The sequence below is a fragment of the Salmo salar genome, chromosome ssa09 (genome assembly GCF_905237065.1).
Source record: "Salmo salar chromosome ssa09, Ssal_v3.1, whole genome shotgun sequence".
Taxonomy (NCBI): Eukaryota; Metazoa; Chordata; class Actinopteri; order Salmoniformes; family Salmonidae; genus Salmo; species Salmo salar.
The window spans coordinates 64,997,931-65,013,755 of NC_059450.1; the positions used below are offsets into that span (position 1 = coordinate 64,997,931).

At 44.8% G+C, this 15,825-nt stretch overlaps 1 protein-coding gene across 3 annotated transcripts in view; it reads left to right on the forward strand.

The window, feature by feature from the left end:
- afg2a (AFG2 AAA ATPase homolog A) overlaps positions 1 to 15,825 on the forward strand; it is a 130,262-nt gene that overhangs the window by 10,939 nt on the left and 103,498 nt on the right. For all 3 annotated transcript variants that reach the window (XM_014212024.2, XM_014212022.2, XM_014212023.1), the window contains exons 11-12: positions 10,621 to 10,775; positions 13,199 to 13,408. In XM_014212024.2, coding sequence (XP_014067499.1) covers positions 10,621 to 10,775; positions 13,199 to 13,408 — 365 coding nt within the window. The remainder of the gene's footprint in view (positions 1 to 10,620; positions 10,776 to 13,198; positions 13,409 to 15,825) is intronic.

The following is a 15,825-nucleotide window of genomic DNA, read 5'->3' on the forward strand; positions in this document are numbered from 1 at the left end:
CGGGTCGCCTCTCAGAATAGCATCGATGTATACACTGACTCGTTGACTGGGTTCATCAGGAAGTGCATAGAGGATGTTGTTCCCACTGTGACGATTAGAACTTATCCAAACCAAAAGACGTGGATAGATGGCAGCATTCGTGCAAAACAGAAAGTGCGAACCACCACATTTAACCATGGCAAGGTGACTGGGAACATGGAGGTTTACAAACAGACCAGCTACGACCTCCATAAGGGAATCAAAGAGGTAAAACGACAATACAGGAACAAAGTGGAGTAGCAATTCAACGGCTCAGACGCAGAGACTCCAGATAATCACAGATTACAAAGTAATCGAGTAAAACAACATCGAGCCGCCGACTGTCATGAGGACTGTGGGCTCTCGTTCTCCATGGCTGTCATGAGTAAGTCATTTAAGTGTGTTAACCCTTGCAAGGCTGCCGGTCCAGATGGCATCCCAAGCCGCATCATCAGAGCATATGCAGACCAGCTGGCTGGAGTGTTTACTGACATAATCAATTTCTCCATATCCCAGTCTGTCCCAACTTGCTTCAAGATGTCCGCCATTGTTCCTTTACCCAAGAAAGTGAAGTTAACTAACTAAATAACTAGCGCCCCATAGCACTCACTTTTGTCATCATAAAGTGCTTTGAGAGGCTAGTTAATGATCATATCACCTCCATTTTGCCCGACACCTTAGACCCACTACAATTCACATATCACCCCAACAGATCCACGGATGACGCAATCGCCATTATACTGCACACTGCCTTATCCCACCTGGACAAGAGAAATACCTATGTAAGAATGCTGTTCATCGACTACAGCTCAGTTTTCAACACAGTAGTGCCCTCCAAGCTCATCACTAAGCTCATGGGCCCTGGGTCTGAACGCCTTCATGTGCAACTGGGTACTGGACTTGCTGAGGAGACGACCCCAAGTGGTGACGGTAGGCAACAACACCTCCGCCCCTATGATCCTCAACACAGGGGCACCTAGTGGTTAGAGCGTTGGGGATCGAATCCCCGAGCTGACAAGGTAAAAATCTGTCATTCTGCCCCTGAGCAAGGCAGTTAACCCACAGGTCCCCGGGTGCCGAAGACGTGGATGACGATTAAGGCAGCTCCCCCACCTCACCGATTCAGAGGAGTTGGGTTAAATGCGGAAGACACATTTCAGTTGAAGGAATTCAGTTGTACAACTGACTAGGTATCCCCCTTTCCCTTTTCCCTTTCCCACAGGGGTGCGGCTTCAGTCCCATCCTGTACTCCCTGTTCACCAATGACTGCATGTCCATGCATATCTCCAACTCAATCATCAAGTTTGCTGACGACACAATAGGGGTAGGCCAACTGCCTACAAGGAGGAGGTGAGAGCTCTAGCGGAGTGAAAATAACCTCTCCCTCAACGTCAACAAAACGATAAAGCTGATTGTGGATTACAGGAGAGCAGAGAGAGCACGCCCTCCAAAAAGTTTAAAGTTCCCCAAGGACCTTGTGAAGATGCTGGAGGAAGCAGGTACAAAAGTATTTATATCCACAGTAAAACGAGTCCTATATCGACATAACCTGAAAGGCCGCTCAGCAAGGAAGAAGCCACTGCTCCAAAACCGCCATAAAAAAGCCAGAATACGGTTTGCAACTGCACATGGGGACAAAGATCGTACTTTTTGGAGAAATGTCCTCTGGTCTGATAAAACAAAAATATAACTGTTTGGCCATAATGACCATCGTTATGTTTGGAGGAAAAAGGGGGATGCTTGCAAGCCGAAGAACACCATCCCAACCGTGAAGCACGGGGGTGGCAGCATCATGTTGTGGGGCTGCTTTGTTGCAGGAGGGACTGGTGCACTTCACAAAATAGATGGCATCATGAGGATGGAAAATTATGTGGATATATTGATGCAACATCTCAAGACATCAGTCAGGAAGTTAAAGCTTGGTCGCAACTGGGTCTTCCAAATGGACAATGACCCCAAGCATACTTCCAAAATTGTGGCAAAATGGCTTAAGGACAACAAAGTCAAGGTATTAGAGTGTGCTTCACAAAGCCCTGACCTCAATTCTATAGAAAATGTGTGGGCAGAACTGAAAAAACATGTGCGAGCAAGGAGGCCTACAAACCTGACTCAGTTACACCAGCTCTGTCAGGAGGAATGGGCCAAAATTCACCCAACTTATTCTGGGAAGCTTGTGGAAGGCTACCCAAAACGTTTGACCCAAATTAAACAATTTAACCTCTCTAGGGGAGGTGGGACGAAATCGTCCCACACTATTCAACAGCCAGTGACAAATCAGAGCGCCAAATTTAAAGCCACAAAATGTCATAATTCAAAGTTCTCAAACATAGGACTATTTTACACCATTTTATAGATACCCTTCTCCTGAATGGAACCACGTTGTCTGATTTCCAATAGCCTTTACAGCGAAAGCAAAACATTTGATTATGTTAGGAGAGTACATAGACACAAAAAAACCACACAGCCATTTCCAAGCAACGAGCATGCATCACAAATACCCAAAACACAGCTAAATGCAGCACTAACCTTTGATGATCTTCATCAGATGACACTCCTAGGACATTATGTTATACAATACATGCATGTTTTGTTCAATCAAGTTCATATTTATATCAAAAACCAGCTTTTTACATTAGCATGTTCAGAACTAGCATACCCACCGAAAACTTCTGGTGAATTTACTAAATTACTCACGATAAACGTTCACAAAATACATAACAATTATTTAAAGAATTATAGATACAGAACTCCTTTATGCAATCGCAATGTCCGATTTTAAAATAGCTTTTCGGCGAAAGCACATTTTGCAATATTCTGAGTACATAGCTCGGCCATCATCGCTAGCTAATTTGACACCCACCAAGTTTGGGACAACCTAAACTCAGAATTACTATTAGAAAAATTTGATTACTTTTGCTGTTCTTCGTCAGAATGCACTCCCAGGACTTCTACTTCAACAACAAATGTTGTTTTGGTTCCAAATAATCCATAGTTATATCCAAATACCGCCGTTTTGTTCGTGCGTTCAGGTCACTATCCGAAGGGTAACGCGCGAGCGCATTTCGTGACAAAAATGTTCAAAATATTCCATTACCGTACTTAGAAGCATGTCAAACGCTGTTTAAAATAGCGATAATATTCCAACCGGGCAACGTTGTATTCATTCAAAGCCTGAAAGAAAAAAATGGAGAAGTCTTCGTGAATGCGCATCTCCAGTCTCACTGTCCCCAGGCTGACCACTTACAAACTCTGCTGCTGTACTTTGCCCAGAGACAGCAGACACCCCATTCCACTTTCTGGCGTCTTTAGAGAGCCAATGGAAGCCTTAGAAAGTGTCACGTTACAGCACAGATGCTGTAATGTCGATAGGGATGCAACAGAAGGACAACAAATTGTCAGACAGGGCACTTCCTGCATGGAATCTTATCAGGTTTTGGCCTGCCATATGAGTTCTGTTATACTCACAGACACCACCATTCAAACAGTTTTAGAAACGTTGGAGTGTTTTCTATCCAAATCTACTAATTATATGCATATTCTAGTTTCTGGGCAGGAGTAGTAACCAGATTAAATCGGGTACATTTTTTATCCGCCCGTGAAAATACTGCCCCCTTACCACAACAGGTTAAAGGCAATGCTACCAAATACTAATTGAGTGCATGTAAACTTTTGACCCACTGGGAATGTGATGAAAGAAATAAAAGCTGAAATAAATAATTCCCTCTACTATTATTCTGACATTTCACTTTCTTAAAATAAAGTAGTGATCCTAACAGACCTAAAACTAAATTTTTACTAGGATTAAATGTCAGGAACTGTGAAAAACTGAGTTCAAATGTATTTGGCTAAGGTGTATGTAAAATTCAGACTTCAACTGTTCATACATACATACATACTGTACCAGTCAAAAGTTTGGACACACCTACTCATTCAAGGATTTTTATTTTCTTTTTACAATTTTCTACATTGTAGAATTTTAGTGAAGACATCAAAACGATATAACAAATATAGAATCATGTCGTTACCAAAAATGTGTTAAACAAATCAAAATATATTTTATTTTAGATTCCTCATAGTAGCCACCCTTTGCCTTGATGACAGCTTTGCACACTCTTGGCATTCTCTCAACCAGCTTCATGAGGAATACTTTTCCAACAGTCTTGAAGGAGTTCCCACATGCTGAGCATTTGTTGGCTGCTTTTCCTTCATTCTGCGGTCCAACTCATCCAAAACCATCTCAATTGGGTTGAGGTCGGGTGATTGTGGAGGCCAGGTCATCTGATGCAGCACTCCATCACTCTCCTTCTTGGTCAAATAGCCCATACACAGCCTGGAGCTGTGTTTTGGCTCATGGTCTTGTTAAAAAACTAATGTTAATCGCACTAAGCGCAAACCAGATTGGATGGCGTATCGCTGCAGAATGCTGTGGTAGCCATGCTGGTTAAGTGTGCCTTGAATTCTAAATAAATCACAGAGAGCATCACCAGCAAAGCACCCCCACACCATCACACCTCCTCCTCCATGCTTCACGGTGGGAACCACACATGCGGAGATCATCCGTTCACCTGCTCTGCGTCTCACAAAGACACGGTGGTTGGAACCAAAAATCTAAAATTTGGACTCATCAGACCAAAGGACAGATTTCCACCGGTCTAATGTTCATTGCTCGCGTTTCTTGGCCCAAGCAAATATTTTCTTCTTATGGGTGTCCTTTAGCAGTGGTTTCTTTGCAGCAATTTGACCATGAAGGCCTGATTCACGCAGTCTCCTCTGAACAGTTGGTTGAGATATATCTGTTACTTGTTCTGTGAAGCATTTATTCGGGCTGCATTCGGAGGTGCAGTTTACTCTAATGAACTTATCCTCTGCAGCAGAGGTAACTCTGGGTCTTCCTTTCCTGTGTCGGTCCTCATGAGAGCCAGTTCCATCATAGCGCTTGATCAGTTTTGCGACTGCACTTGAAGAAACTTTCAAAGTTCTTGAAATGTTCTGGATTGACTGACCTTCATGTCTTTAAAGTAGTGATGGACTGTTGTTTCTCTTTGCTTATTTTAGCTGTTCTTGCCATAATATGGTCTTTTACCAAATAGGGCTGGAAACCTGGCACCATCCCTACCGTGAATCATGGTGGTGGCAGCATCATGCTGTGCGGATGTTTTTCAGCAGCAGGGACTGGGAGACTAGTCAGGATCGAGGCAAAGATGATCGGAGCAAAGTACAGAGAGATCCTTGATGAAAACATGCTCCAGAGTGCTCAGGACCTCAGACTGGGGCGAAGGTTTACCTTCCAACAGGACAATGACCCTAAGCAAACAGACAGGGCAGGAGTGGATTCGGACAAGTATCTGAATGTCCTTGATTGGCCCAGCCAGAGCCCGGACTTGAATCCGATCGAACATCTCTGGAGAGACCTGAAAATGGCTGTGCAGCAACTTTCCCCATCCAGCCTGACAGAGCTTGAGAGGATCTGCAGAGAAGATTGGGAGAAACTCCCTATATACAGGTTTGCCAAGCTTATAGTGTCATACCTAAGAAGACTCGATGCTGTTATCGCTGCCAAAGGTGCTTCAACAAAGTACTGAGTAAAGGGTCTGTATACTTATGTAAATGTGATATTCCAGTTAAAAAATAGAAAAATTAGCAAAACAATTCTAAAACCTGTTTTTGCTTTGTCATTGTGGGGTAACCTGTTTTCGCATTGTCATTGTGGGGGAATTTGTGTAGATTGATGAGGAGGAACCCCCCCCCCATTTTAATCACTTTTAGAATAAGGCTGTAACATAACAAAATATGGAAAAAGTCTGAATACTTTCCGATGGCACTGTATGTGTATGTATTTATTTATATGTTCTGGTTTCTGACTTTTCTCGTTGTGATATTTCTTTATTTTGTAAATTTGTGTATTTTATTTGTATTGCTTGGTATTACTGCACTGTTGGAGCTAGAAACACAAGTATTTCGCTGCACCTGCGATAACAATCTGCAAATCTGTGTACCTGACCATTTTATTTATTTTTACATTTTTATTTAACCTTTATATAATTAGGCAAGTCAGTTAAGAACAAATTCTTATTTACAGTGACGGCCTACACTGGCCAAACCCGGACGACACTGGGCAAATTTTGCATCGCCCTATGTTACTCCCAATCACAGCCGGTTGTGATACAGCCTGGAATCAAACCAGGGTGTCTGTAGTGACGTCTCTAGCACTGAGATGCAGTGCCTTAGACCACTACACCACTCGGAAGCCCAAACTTTAAACTTTGATTTGGTTTAGTTTTTGGAATGCTAATTTATTTTATTGCGTAAGTATGAGTGGAAAAAATGGCAGGGAAAAATGAGGCGAATATTGTTTGACATAAATCTTGCTGCAAAGACATGAATGAGATCAACAGTGGTAAATGCTTGATGTGTGTTTACAGAGGAAGCCTTCCATATAAAGCACTTTTCCCGACTCCACAGTCCTTTTAAAGGCACTTTTGGAATTTTAGGACAGGCTACATAAATATTGCCAGATCAGTATGTGACGTTTATTTGCCGGCTCTGTTTATAAAATCCGGAAATGTTCGCCTTGTACTATTTATCCTCGGTCCTTACCTTTATTAATGGCAGCTTGTGCGCTCGCTCGCTCCTTCCCTCCCTTTCCCAGTGTGTGTGTTTAAGAGCACATATTATTGCAGTCTTTCAGTGCTGGAACAGATGTTGGTATTGTAAATACAGGTGCAAAGAGCGCTCCGGAAGCCCCTCAGAGTAATGAAAATGTTCCTGTTTTTTTTTTATGGTGTAGTGCCAAAAGTATTTCACAATTCATTTGAGAACAACGTCGCTCGAGACCCACACTGCTCTGCTGACGTGCCCCGGGATGGGGGGACAGGTGAAGGTGTTACGGAGGGGTTTTTCATGTCTAAATAAGTTTTGAACATGTTGTAGAAGTGCAGATGGACACCCACAGATGGAGTTCCATAAATGACCTACCACTGTTGTTGTTGTTGTCATATCAAGACAATAGATCTGTATAAGAAGCCCTTGAATTCGGCAGGGGGAACTTTTACTTTACCTCTACTAGAGTTACCTCAGTTTCCTCTGCCTGTCTTTCTAGCAAAGTTGAAAACTGCCCAAATTCATCCAAGCTAGTCGTTTTTGAAGGTAGTTATAGTAGAACGCTCCGGTGTCTTAGATATGTTGGTCTGTGGCTCACATTCTCTTACAGATCCGGGATGGTGGAGGTGGCCCTGGATAAAGGGCCTTGAGTCAGGGAGGGCCTGTTTTGGTGCCAGATAATTGGGAACATCCCTTCTTCTTCTTACCAGCCCACAGTCCCCTGCCTTCACCTTGTCTCTTCCTCCCCAAGCCAGGGGCACCCCATTCTCAATTTCCCGCGGATTGCTGGTAAATTTGAAGCATTCAGGAAAGAACAAGTGAAAAAAAAGAGAATCCACATAAGGTTCAGATTAAATCTTGTTGTGTCGCTTCTTTTTCCTCTTCTAACAGTGTATCGGATGTTTTCATAACTAAACCAAATGTGTGCTCGGATCGAGCCAAGCCTAGCCAGGGGATATAATCCCTGAAGCGGAAATGCTGGAGTCACATTGTTGAATTACATTTCCTTTTGCCTTTGGGCTATCCAGATTCCAGGCTGGATACTACATTAATCTGCTTCATGAATGTACTTGCTAACTAAGCATTTGCTTAGGTTGTGTAGACACCCATCAGTGGCTCATATTGACATTGGGTAGTGAGTTGGTCTGGTCTTTCATTAGGTACATTTTGTTCAGTAGGTTATTCCTCAGCAACTGTATTATGTTGTATCCAGCGATTGGTTAGAGAAAGATCCTTAGCTGGACAAAACGTTTGTCAATCCAGGAAGACAGCATTTCGGGGGCTTTTTTTCCATAAGGCTCCTCAGCCTTATGAGTGCAGACTTTTCTTTCTTAACCCAAAATTCTAGATAGTATAACGCACCACAGACAAGCATCGTTTTTTACGATATACTGGAACAGGTAAGAGGGTGCGAAGGCTTTCATGGTCACCCGACTGTCAAGTGGGCTTCTTTTTCAAAGGCAAATAGACTAGGGCTGGGAATTCCCAGGGACCTCACGTCACGATATTATCACGATACTTAGTTGCCGATACTATATGTATTGTGATTCTCACAATTCTGTATGTATGCGATTCGATGCTGTGGTTTTATTGGGATTCCATGGTTCAAACATATTGCTCACCATATGTCTGCTGCAGAGGGACAAGAGAGAGCCATGAGAAAACGAGTTTTGTTCAGTCAGGGAAATAAAAGTGCTGAAAACAAATTGTTTCCCTATTTAAAAAGATGATGGAGAACAAGCTATGAAGGAATTATACTGGAGTTTTTGTACAGGTACAGCCACCTAGCGCAAAAATAATATTGCGATATTGTCAAAACAATACGATATATAATCAAAAATAATATCCAGATATTTAACTATATAGATTTTCTTCTCCCCCATCACTGAAGAAGACGTTGCCTGATGAACCAAGCCCTGACCTCCATTACCCTTTGAACATCCCTCTTAATGCGATGAGGAGGCTGAGCAGTGGAGAAGAGGAGGAGGAGGAGGAGTAAAGAGTCCCCCTGGTAGCACATGTGGTTCCCCCCTCTCCCCAGAAAAATATGCTTGCCCCCTCCCCTCCTTCCTACCCTGTGCATGGTCTCAGGCTCCAGTCTGAGGCAGATGTTTTTGTACTGCTAGTCGAAGAGCCCTGGAGCTTTGAATGGAGAAGAGATGGCCATGTCATCGGGCAGGGCCAGGTCAGGCGGGATTGATGTGATGTGGGGGGGACTCTGGGGAGAGGAGACAGGACACAGCGAGAGCAGAGCCCAGGACCTGGAACACACTAACCTTGGCTTGATCCGCTCACGGACGCGCTCTCTCTCCACATTGTGTTTTTCTTTTTTCCTCTGTCCCTTTTTTCAGTCTTCTTGAATCCTGGAAAATATAAACAGGATGCAGTCTTGTCTGATCATAAATCCCCTCTTGTCCTCCTGGCCCACAGCCCCAACCACCCCAGTCCCTGGCCCCAGCTCGGAGGAGAGGTGGAAGCCTCCAGTAATCATGCGCTCAGCCACTGTATCATTTGTTCATCAAATGCCTGTTATCCTACATGCATGGCTTGAATCTATACAACTGGATATGAGCGGTGGCTACTCGAGTGCAGGTTTTTCATGCGGTAGGGTTCTTTAAAAATGAGGCTGATTTACTCCTAGCAGCAGCTTTTCATTCAGGATTTTCCCGTTCATATTTGTATCTACTATCTATTGCACAGAGTTCAACCAGCCTTATTCAGAATTTTCTTTGTCCTTGATTCTTACACATAGTTTTACTTATCTTGTATTGACTGGACACGTGACATGTTTATCTAGTCTCAGAGATTATCTAATTCCTTTTGTATGATGTATTTGACATAGACTGTTTAAGACAAATTACACATGACAAATATGCCAAAACCCACAGGAAGCCCACTTTCTCCTTTGTATTAAACACGCACTGTGAGGATTTTTGTTTTATTTTCCCGAAATCATCTTCAAGAAAAGACAATTCAGAATTCTAATGCCACAGTATTCCAAGAGACACACTCTTGGAAAACAAGGCTTTATCCTTGTTCTAATCCTTCCCTGTCGGTGATACTGATGTAGGCCGTAATCCCTATTCTCGCTCCCTTCCTCCTGTGGTTACGCCCTCTAGCGTGCTCCCTGTCCCGTCACCAGTGCCGATGTGGCCTATTCATGAGCTATCATCACCCCGGCCCCTTGGAATGCTGATTGTAAACGGGCCTATTTCTCTCCGTGGCTCACTCTTTTGTGGCCCTGCTCTGCAAGGCCCAACACGAACTCCAAATCCAACCCCATTATTAATGCACAGATTAAGTTATTTGTACCGTTGTCCTTTTTATACTCGGCAGGTAACGGAGTCGCCTCTAGTCATGAGAGAGTTAATCTCAAACATAACGCGTCAATTACAGTTCCTCTGCCGCTTTTCTTCCTGGCTATGCGTGTCCAATGTTCCCTGTTGAATTGAAAGAGTGAAGGGAACTAGTGTTCATTTGGAGATTAGGCATTCGTTAGGGATTCGTCATCACGACATGTAGGAGCCTGAGAGGTGAGGTGAAAGTTCTACTGTGTGAAAGTAAGTGTGTGTTTGGAGTCGTGGAGCGGCTGCCAAGGACTTATGGGAAACTATCCATCACTGTATGGCCTGTCGTTTTGAAAAAGGAGGAAAGTGAGGCTTAGCCTATTGTTGACATTTTGACAATGGCGTGTTGCTGAACGACAAAGTATTGATTTTCAGAAAACATGACTTGTTTTGCAGCTTGGGGCATCTTTCCTCCTAGTAACTGTACACGTCATCAACTCAGCTTAGACTTGCAAAATGTCCATCCTGTGTGAATTTTGCATTTCTAAAGCGTCTCTAACGTGACAATGTTCTTTATCAGAATGTTCTACCTCTTATTACCCACCATGCACTATTTTCCAAAATATCACCCTACAGGAAATTGTGAACTAAACCTAGATATTTTGAAAACCTGTATGTTTAACAAATATGTTTATCAATTTGGTCTTTTTTACAGGGCTGCATGCATTAAGGCGTGCTCTCGGCAGTGGCTCCCAGCCGTCAGACCTCCAATTGATGGGGACAGTGACGGTTACTCTCCAGGACCTTCAGTGGGCCATGTCAGAGGTCAAACCAAGTGCCATGAGGGAGGTCGCCATCGATGTTCCCAAGGTGTGTCTGGATTATAGCTCCTTAGACTCTTTTTGAAGGTCGGCATGTAAATTGTCGGCATATAAGGTTGACATATAAACTGTCATTAAATTTATCGGGTACCACCAAAGATGGAACAACAGTTCTGCTGATGTCACCGGCACAACGGAAAGTGTCTTGTAGTCTCATGTTCTGAAACGTCAACAAATCTTCTCAGGAGCGCAAATCGCTTAATTACTCATTGGACTACCAGTCAATGTATTATGTCAACAGTACGGTGAGTAATCAAGTGAGGCATTAAGTATTTTGTGCATTGGAGAAGAAACTTTCAGATCCCCAGTTACTTTTGTTGACGTGCGGTTTTCACGGAGGGTTCAAACCGAGGAAGCGTCGGATGGAAATGACCCCCAGCCATACTGCTGCCCTCCCTGAAACGGAGATGAATCACACACTCAGTGGTGGGGGGGTGGGGGGGTGGACAGTGGTGAGACTCCAGGATGTTTTGGAGTTTGCATGTGCAAGACATAACGGACAGGAAGAGGCTAACATCATCTCCAGCACTAATTGGAAGCAGATCGGGTCGACATCGGTTCCTGCCAGAGAGAGAGAGAAAAAAAATAGAAAAAAGTCCGTTCTCCTTCCTCCTAATGCTCCTCTGCACTGAGCTCACCCCGAGACATTCAGTTCTTGCGGCCAGTTCCTGGAAACAAAAGATGGGCTTGAGTTTTTTTCCTTCCCTCAGTGCACTGCAGCTGAAGGGTCGGCCGCAGAGCTCCGACTTGATTATATCCATATGAGTGCAAAACATTTGATTCTAATCCATTTATATAAGAAACTTTCAGTGGAGCCAGGCCTGGCGAGAGCAAGAGCAGAGCACACCTCTCTCTCTCAGGCCGACCGGACCTTTTAATATTTGGATCTGGCAGCTGCAGCCGAGAGCTCCGTTCCCCTTTTTCGACTTCCTCTCCAAGTTCTTGTCTGGAGAAGTACCCACCACAACTACTGTCGCACCCACCCTCCTCTCCCACATCCCAGGCAACCCCATCAAAGCCCGGGCCCTAAGAGGCCCCTTGTAAACTTCAGACAACAACAGTAAAAGATAATAACTGGGTCTCGGAGAGAGAAAAAGAGGCAGGGGAGTAAAATCAACGCAGCAAGGTGTGACTCAATCTGCACCCTCTAATTCCACATCCGCCGTGTTCGTGACAAAAGCACCTTGCAATTAATGATGCCTTTTTTACTGTCATTCACTCCAGCGCCATGTTAATTTTGTCTGCAGAAAACTTGAACAGAAACACAACAAAATAGGTTCAGGGGGAGAAAAAGGGGTATAAATCTTTACTGTGCACATCTGCTGCTAGCCTGGTAGGGTAGAGGCACCTGAAGCTGCCTGATTGATTTACACCCCATAGATTCTGGCAAGGGGTGGCTGTGCCTCTCTCTTTCTCTCGCTTTCTCTTGTCTCTTGCTCTCTCCTTCCATGCTCTCTCCTCCCATGCTCTCTTCCCATCTCCCTTTCACCATCTTTATCTCTTTCTCTCTCTTTCCTCACCCACCATCCTCTCTCTCTCTCTCTCGCTCGCTCGCTCGCTCGCTCGCTCTCTCTCTCTATCTATAAATTGTTCAACGTGTGGTATTTACAGTATGTGGCCGGACGCCAAGTTTCCATTAAGTGCTCTGTTCCCGGGAGACGGCGCCGGTGGCCTGGGATGTGTTACTTCGGGCAGAGGAGGGAGGGAGAGGTGGAGATGGAAGGAGAGAGATGGTGAGAAGGAGAGTGAGAGACAGAGTCATGCTGATGTAGTGAAAGGTGGAGGAAAAGGGGGCTTATTGCTCTGTCCAATCCCTGCTCTCCTTATCGGTTTTATCTCCTGGAGTCGCGTGCCTCTGCCCATCATTCGTCAAAGTGACAGCTGCTGTCCGACTCTCTGTGTTGTCTGCTGAGTCACTCTCCGCCCAGATCTGGCCCAATGCTTTTCCTGTATTATTCCAAATCATTTGCCCAGAGCAAAAATACAAACAGTATTTCAGTGATTGATTGATTAATTACAGCTGTAGAGAGAAATAAGCACTGGACACACAGAACCCAGAACTTTCTTGCCCCACAATAAGGATATTACTTTTGACTTATAAAACTTTTTATCCTCTCAAACCTGGGTTTTCTTGAAGCTACCATAACACCGCTAGATACCAAGCTCCATTAAAACTGCCATCCTATACAGCCCATTGGGGACATCTCTCTTTCCATTGTCTATAAAACTTCTGTATCTAGGAGCACATATTCTTCTCTGTTACCAGTTGTGTCTAAATGGTTTGACTGTCTCCCTTGCAGAATGTCTCCCTTGCTGACGGTCTCCCTTGCTGACGGTCTCCCTTGCTGACTGTCTCCCTTGCTGACTGTCTCCCTTGCTGACTGTCTCCCTTGCTGACTGTCTCCCTTGCAGGTTCGCTGGTCGGACGTGGGAGGCATGGAGCAGGTGAAGCTGAAACTGAAACAGGCGGTGGAGTGGCCCCTCAGGCACCCTGAGGCCTTCACCCGCATGGGCATCCAGCCCCCTAAAGGGGTGCTCCTCTACGGACCCCCAGGCTGCTCCAAGACCATGATCGCCAAGGCTCTGGCCAATGAGAGCGGACTCAACTTTCTCGCCATCAAGGTGATGATCATTTAACATTTGATTGTTGCCTGCATTCTCTCCAAATGGTCAATGTATGGGCAGGGAGGTGTCCTTTTTACACCTACAAGTTTCCCTAAATCCCACCCCTGTAATGCATCAGTTTTGCAGTTGCATCGCCTTTAAGCACAGTTCCTTTAGTTACGGCTGACCTAGCATGGACCTTTGTCGTTTACACAACATTAAGTAAATAATGCTACAACTATAGCTAGTAACACTATCACCACATTTTTCTGTTGTCCCAAAAATACTTTGCGGGTCTCCCGAGTGTCGCAGCGGTCTAAGGCACTGCATTGCAGTGGGGTTGGATCCCAGGCTGTGTCACAACCGGCTGTGAACGGGAGTCCCATAGGGCGGCGCACAATTGGCCCAGCGTCATCTGGGTTAGGGGAGGGTTTGGCAGGGGGCTTTACTTGGCTCATCGCGCTCTACTGACTCCTTGTGGCGGGCCGGGCACCTGCAGGCTGACTTTGTTCATCAGTTCAACGGTGTTTCCTCCGACACATTGGTGCAGCTGGCTTCCAGGTTAAGCGAGTGGGTGTTGAGAAGCGCGGCTTGGCGGGTCATGTTTCGGAGGACGCTTGACTCGACCTTTGCCTCTCCCGAACCCATTGGGGAGTTGCAGCAATGAGACAAGATCGTAATCACAAAATTGGGGAGAAATACTTAGCCATGCCTATTTACATATACCAGCAGCCATTCCCTTGGCTTTAACCCAGTTAAAAAACAAAGGGATATGTCCCTGATTATCTCAAGGACCTCAGACTCTCTGGCTTCCTTGGAGGCAGACCTACAGGCCTCCTCACTTGACCCCTCCGACCCTGTCTTTGTCCTCTTCATTCATCACCCCATCCCCTCTAGCCCCCCCCTCCCTCCACCCCAATTCAACACTCGCCCCTACACCTTCCTTCTCCCTACCCCTCGCCCTGCTCTGTCCAGGCCTCTTGATGGAGATTGATTGATCAGCTCACCAATCGTTGATTGGCGCTTATTTTGGAAGCTGTTGCCGGGTGCAATGGGGCCGTGACAGAAGCTGTCAGCCAGCCTGATTTAGAGGGGGTCAGTGGTAAAAGATGGTGGATAGGCTGTTATATTAGAAAGAAAAGACAGAAAGATTGTGTAAAAGTCTCTCAAAAGGGGCTATTTTTCTGGTAGATGTTGTTTGGGAATAAAGTCCAGGCTAGTACTTTTACAATTACAAAATCATGACGTATTTTCCCCTAGTGTGTTGGTAGCTTTGACTCTGATACATTATCCGTGCTTTACTATAATTTATACTACTTCTGTCATGTACAGTAAAACCCTAACACTCCATTATCATGTTGTCTCACACACACCAATTTTTTATTGAACCTTTATTTTACTAGGCAAGTCAGTTAAGAGCAAATTCTTATTTACAATGACAGCCTACCCCGGCCAAAGCTGGACGACGCTGGGCCAATTGTGCACTGCCCTATGGGACTCCCAATCACGGCCGGTTGTGACACAACCCAGGATCGAACCAGGGTCTGTAGTGATGCCCCTAGCACTGAGATGCAGTGCCTTAGACCACTGCGCCACTCGGGAGCCAATAGAAGCATTTATCTAATACATAGCTACATAGAAATGTACCTACACTAAACAAAAATATAAACGCAACATGTAAAGTGTTGGTTTCATGAGCTGAAATAAAAAAAATCCCTGAAATTTTCCGTATGCACAAACACCTTATTTATCTCCAATATTGTGCACAAATTTGTTCACATCCCTGTTAGTGAGCAATTCACCTTTGCCAAGATAATCTATCCAATCCACCTGACAGGTGTGGCATATGAAGAAGCTGATTGTATTTATTTATTTTATTTAACCTTTATTTAACTTTAACAGCATGATCATTACACAGGTGCACCTTGTGCTGTGGGCAATAAAAGGACACTTTAAAATGTGCTGTTTTAGCTAGTAAAATAAATACACTTCATACATTATCAAGCCCAGACCTGGCCTGGCCACACCACCACAGAGGAACTGGGGATGAATGAGTCAGTCTCCACAATGCTGTCGTGTTCTGAGGAGACAAAAGGGCTGCCGTTTATGTGTTGTGTCCCTGCCAGCTCAGAGGTGTTGAAAAGGGTGGATTGCAGGGGAAGGAAGTCCGTCCTGACGGTCTGAGTGGATGTTTATCTGCCTCGGATGGAGGGTGCAGAGTGGCCACAGCAGCTTTACTTACCCTACCTCCTTGGTCCTCTTTGCCTTCCTTCTCAATTATTGTTTTTCTTTTTTCCCCTCCCTTCCCCTCTATCCCTTAAATAACTATCCCTTTCATGTCTGAAAGATTTCTTGGCGGGCTGTTAATAACTTCTCAGTGGTTTGTTCATTGTTGTTTTGGTGTGTTCCTGTCAGAAATTAGTGGTGAGGCTAGC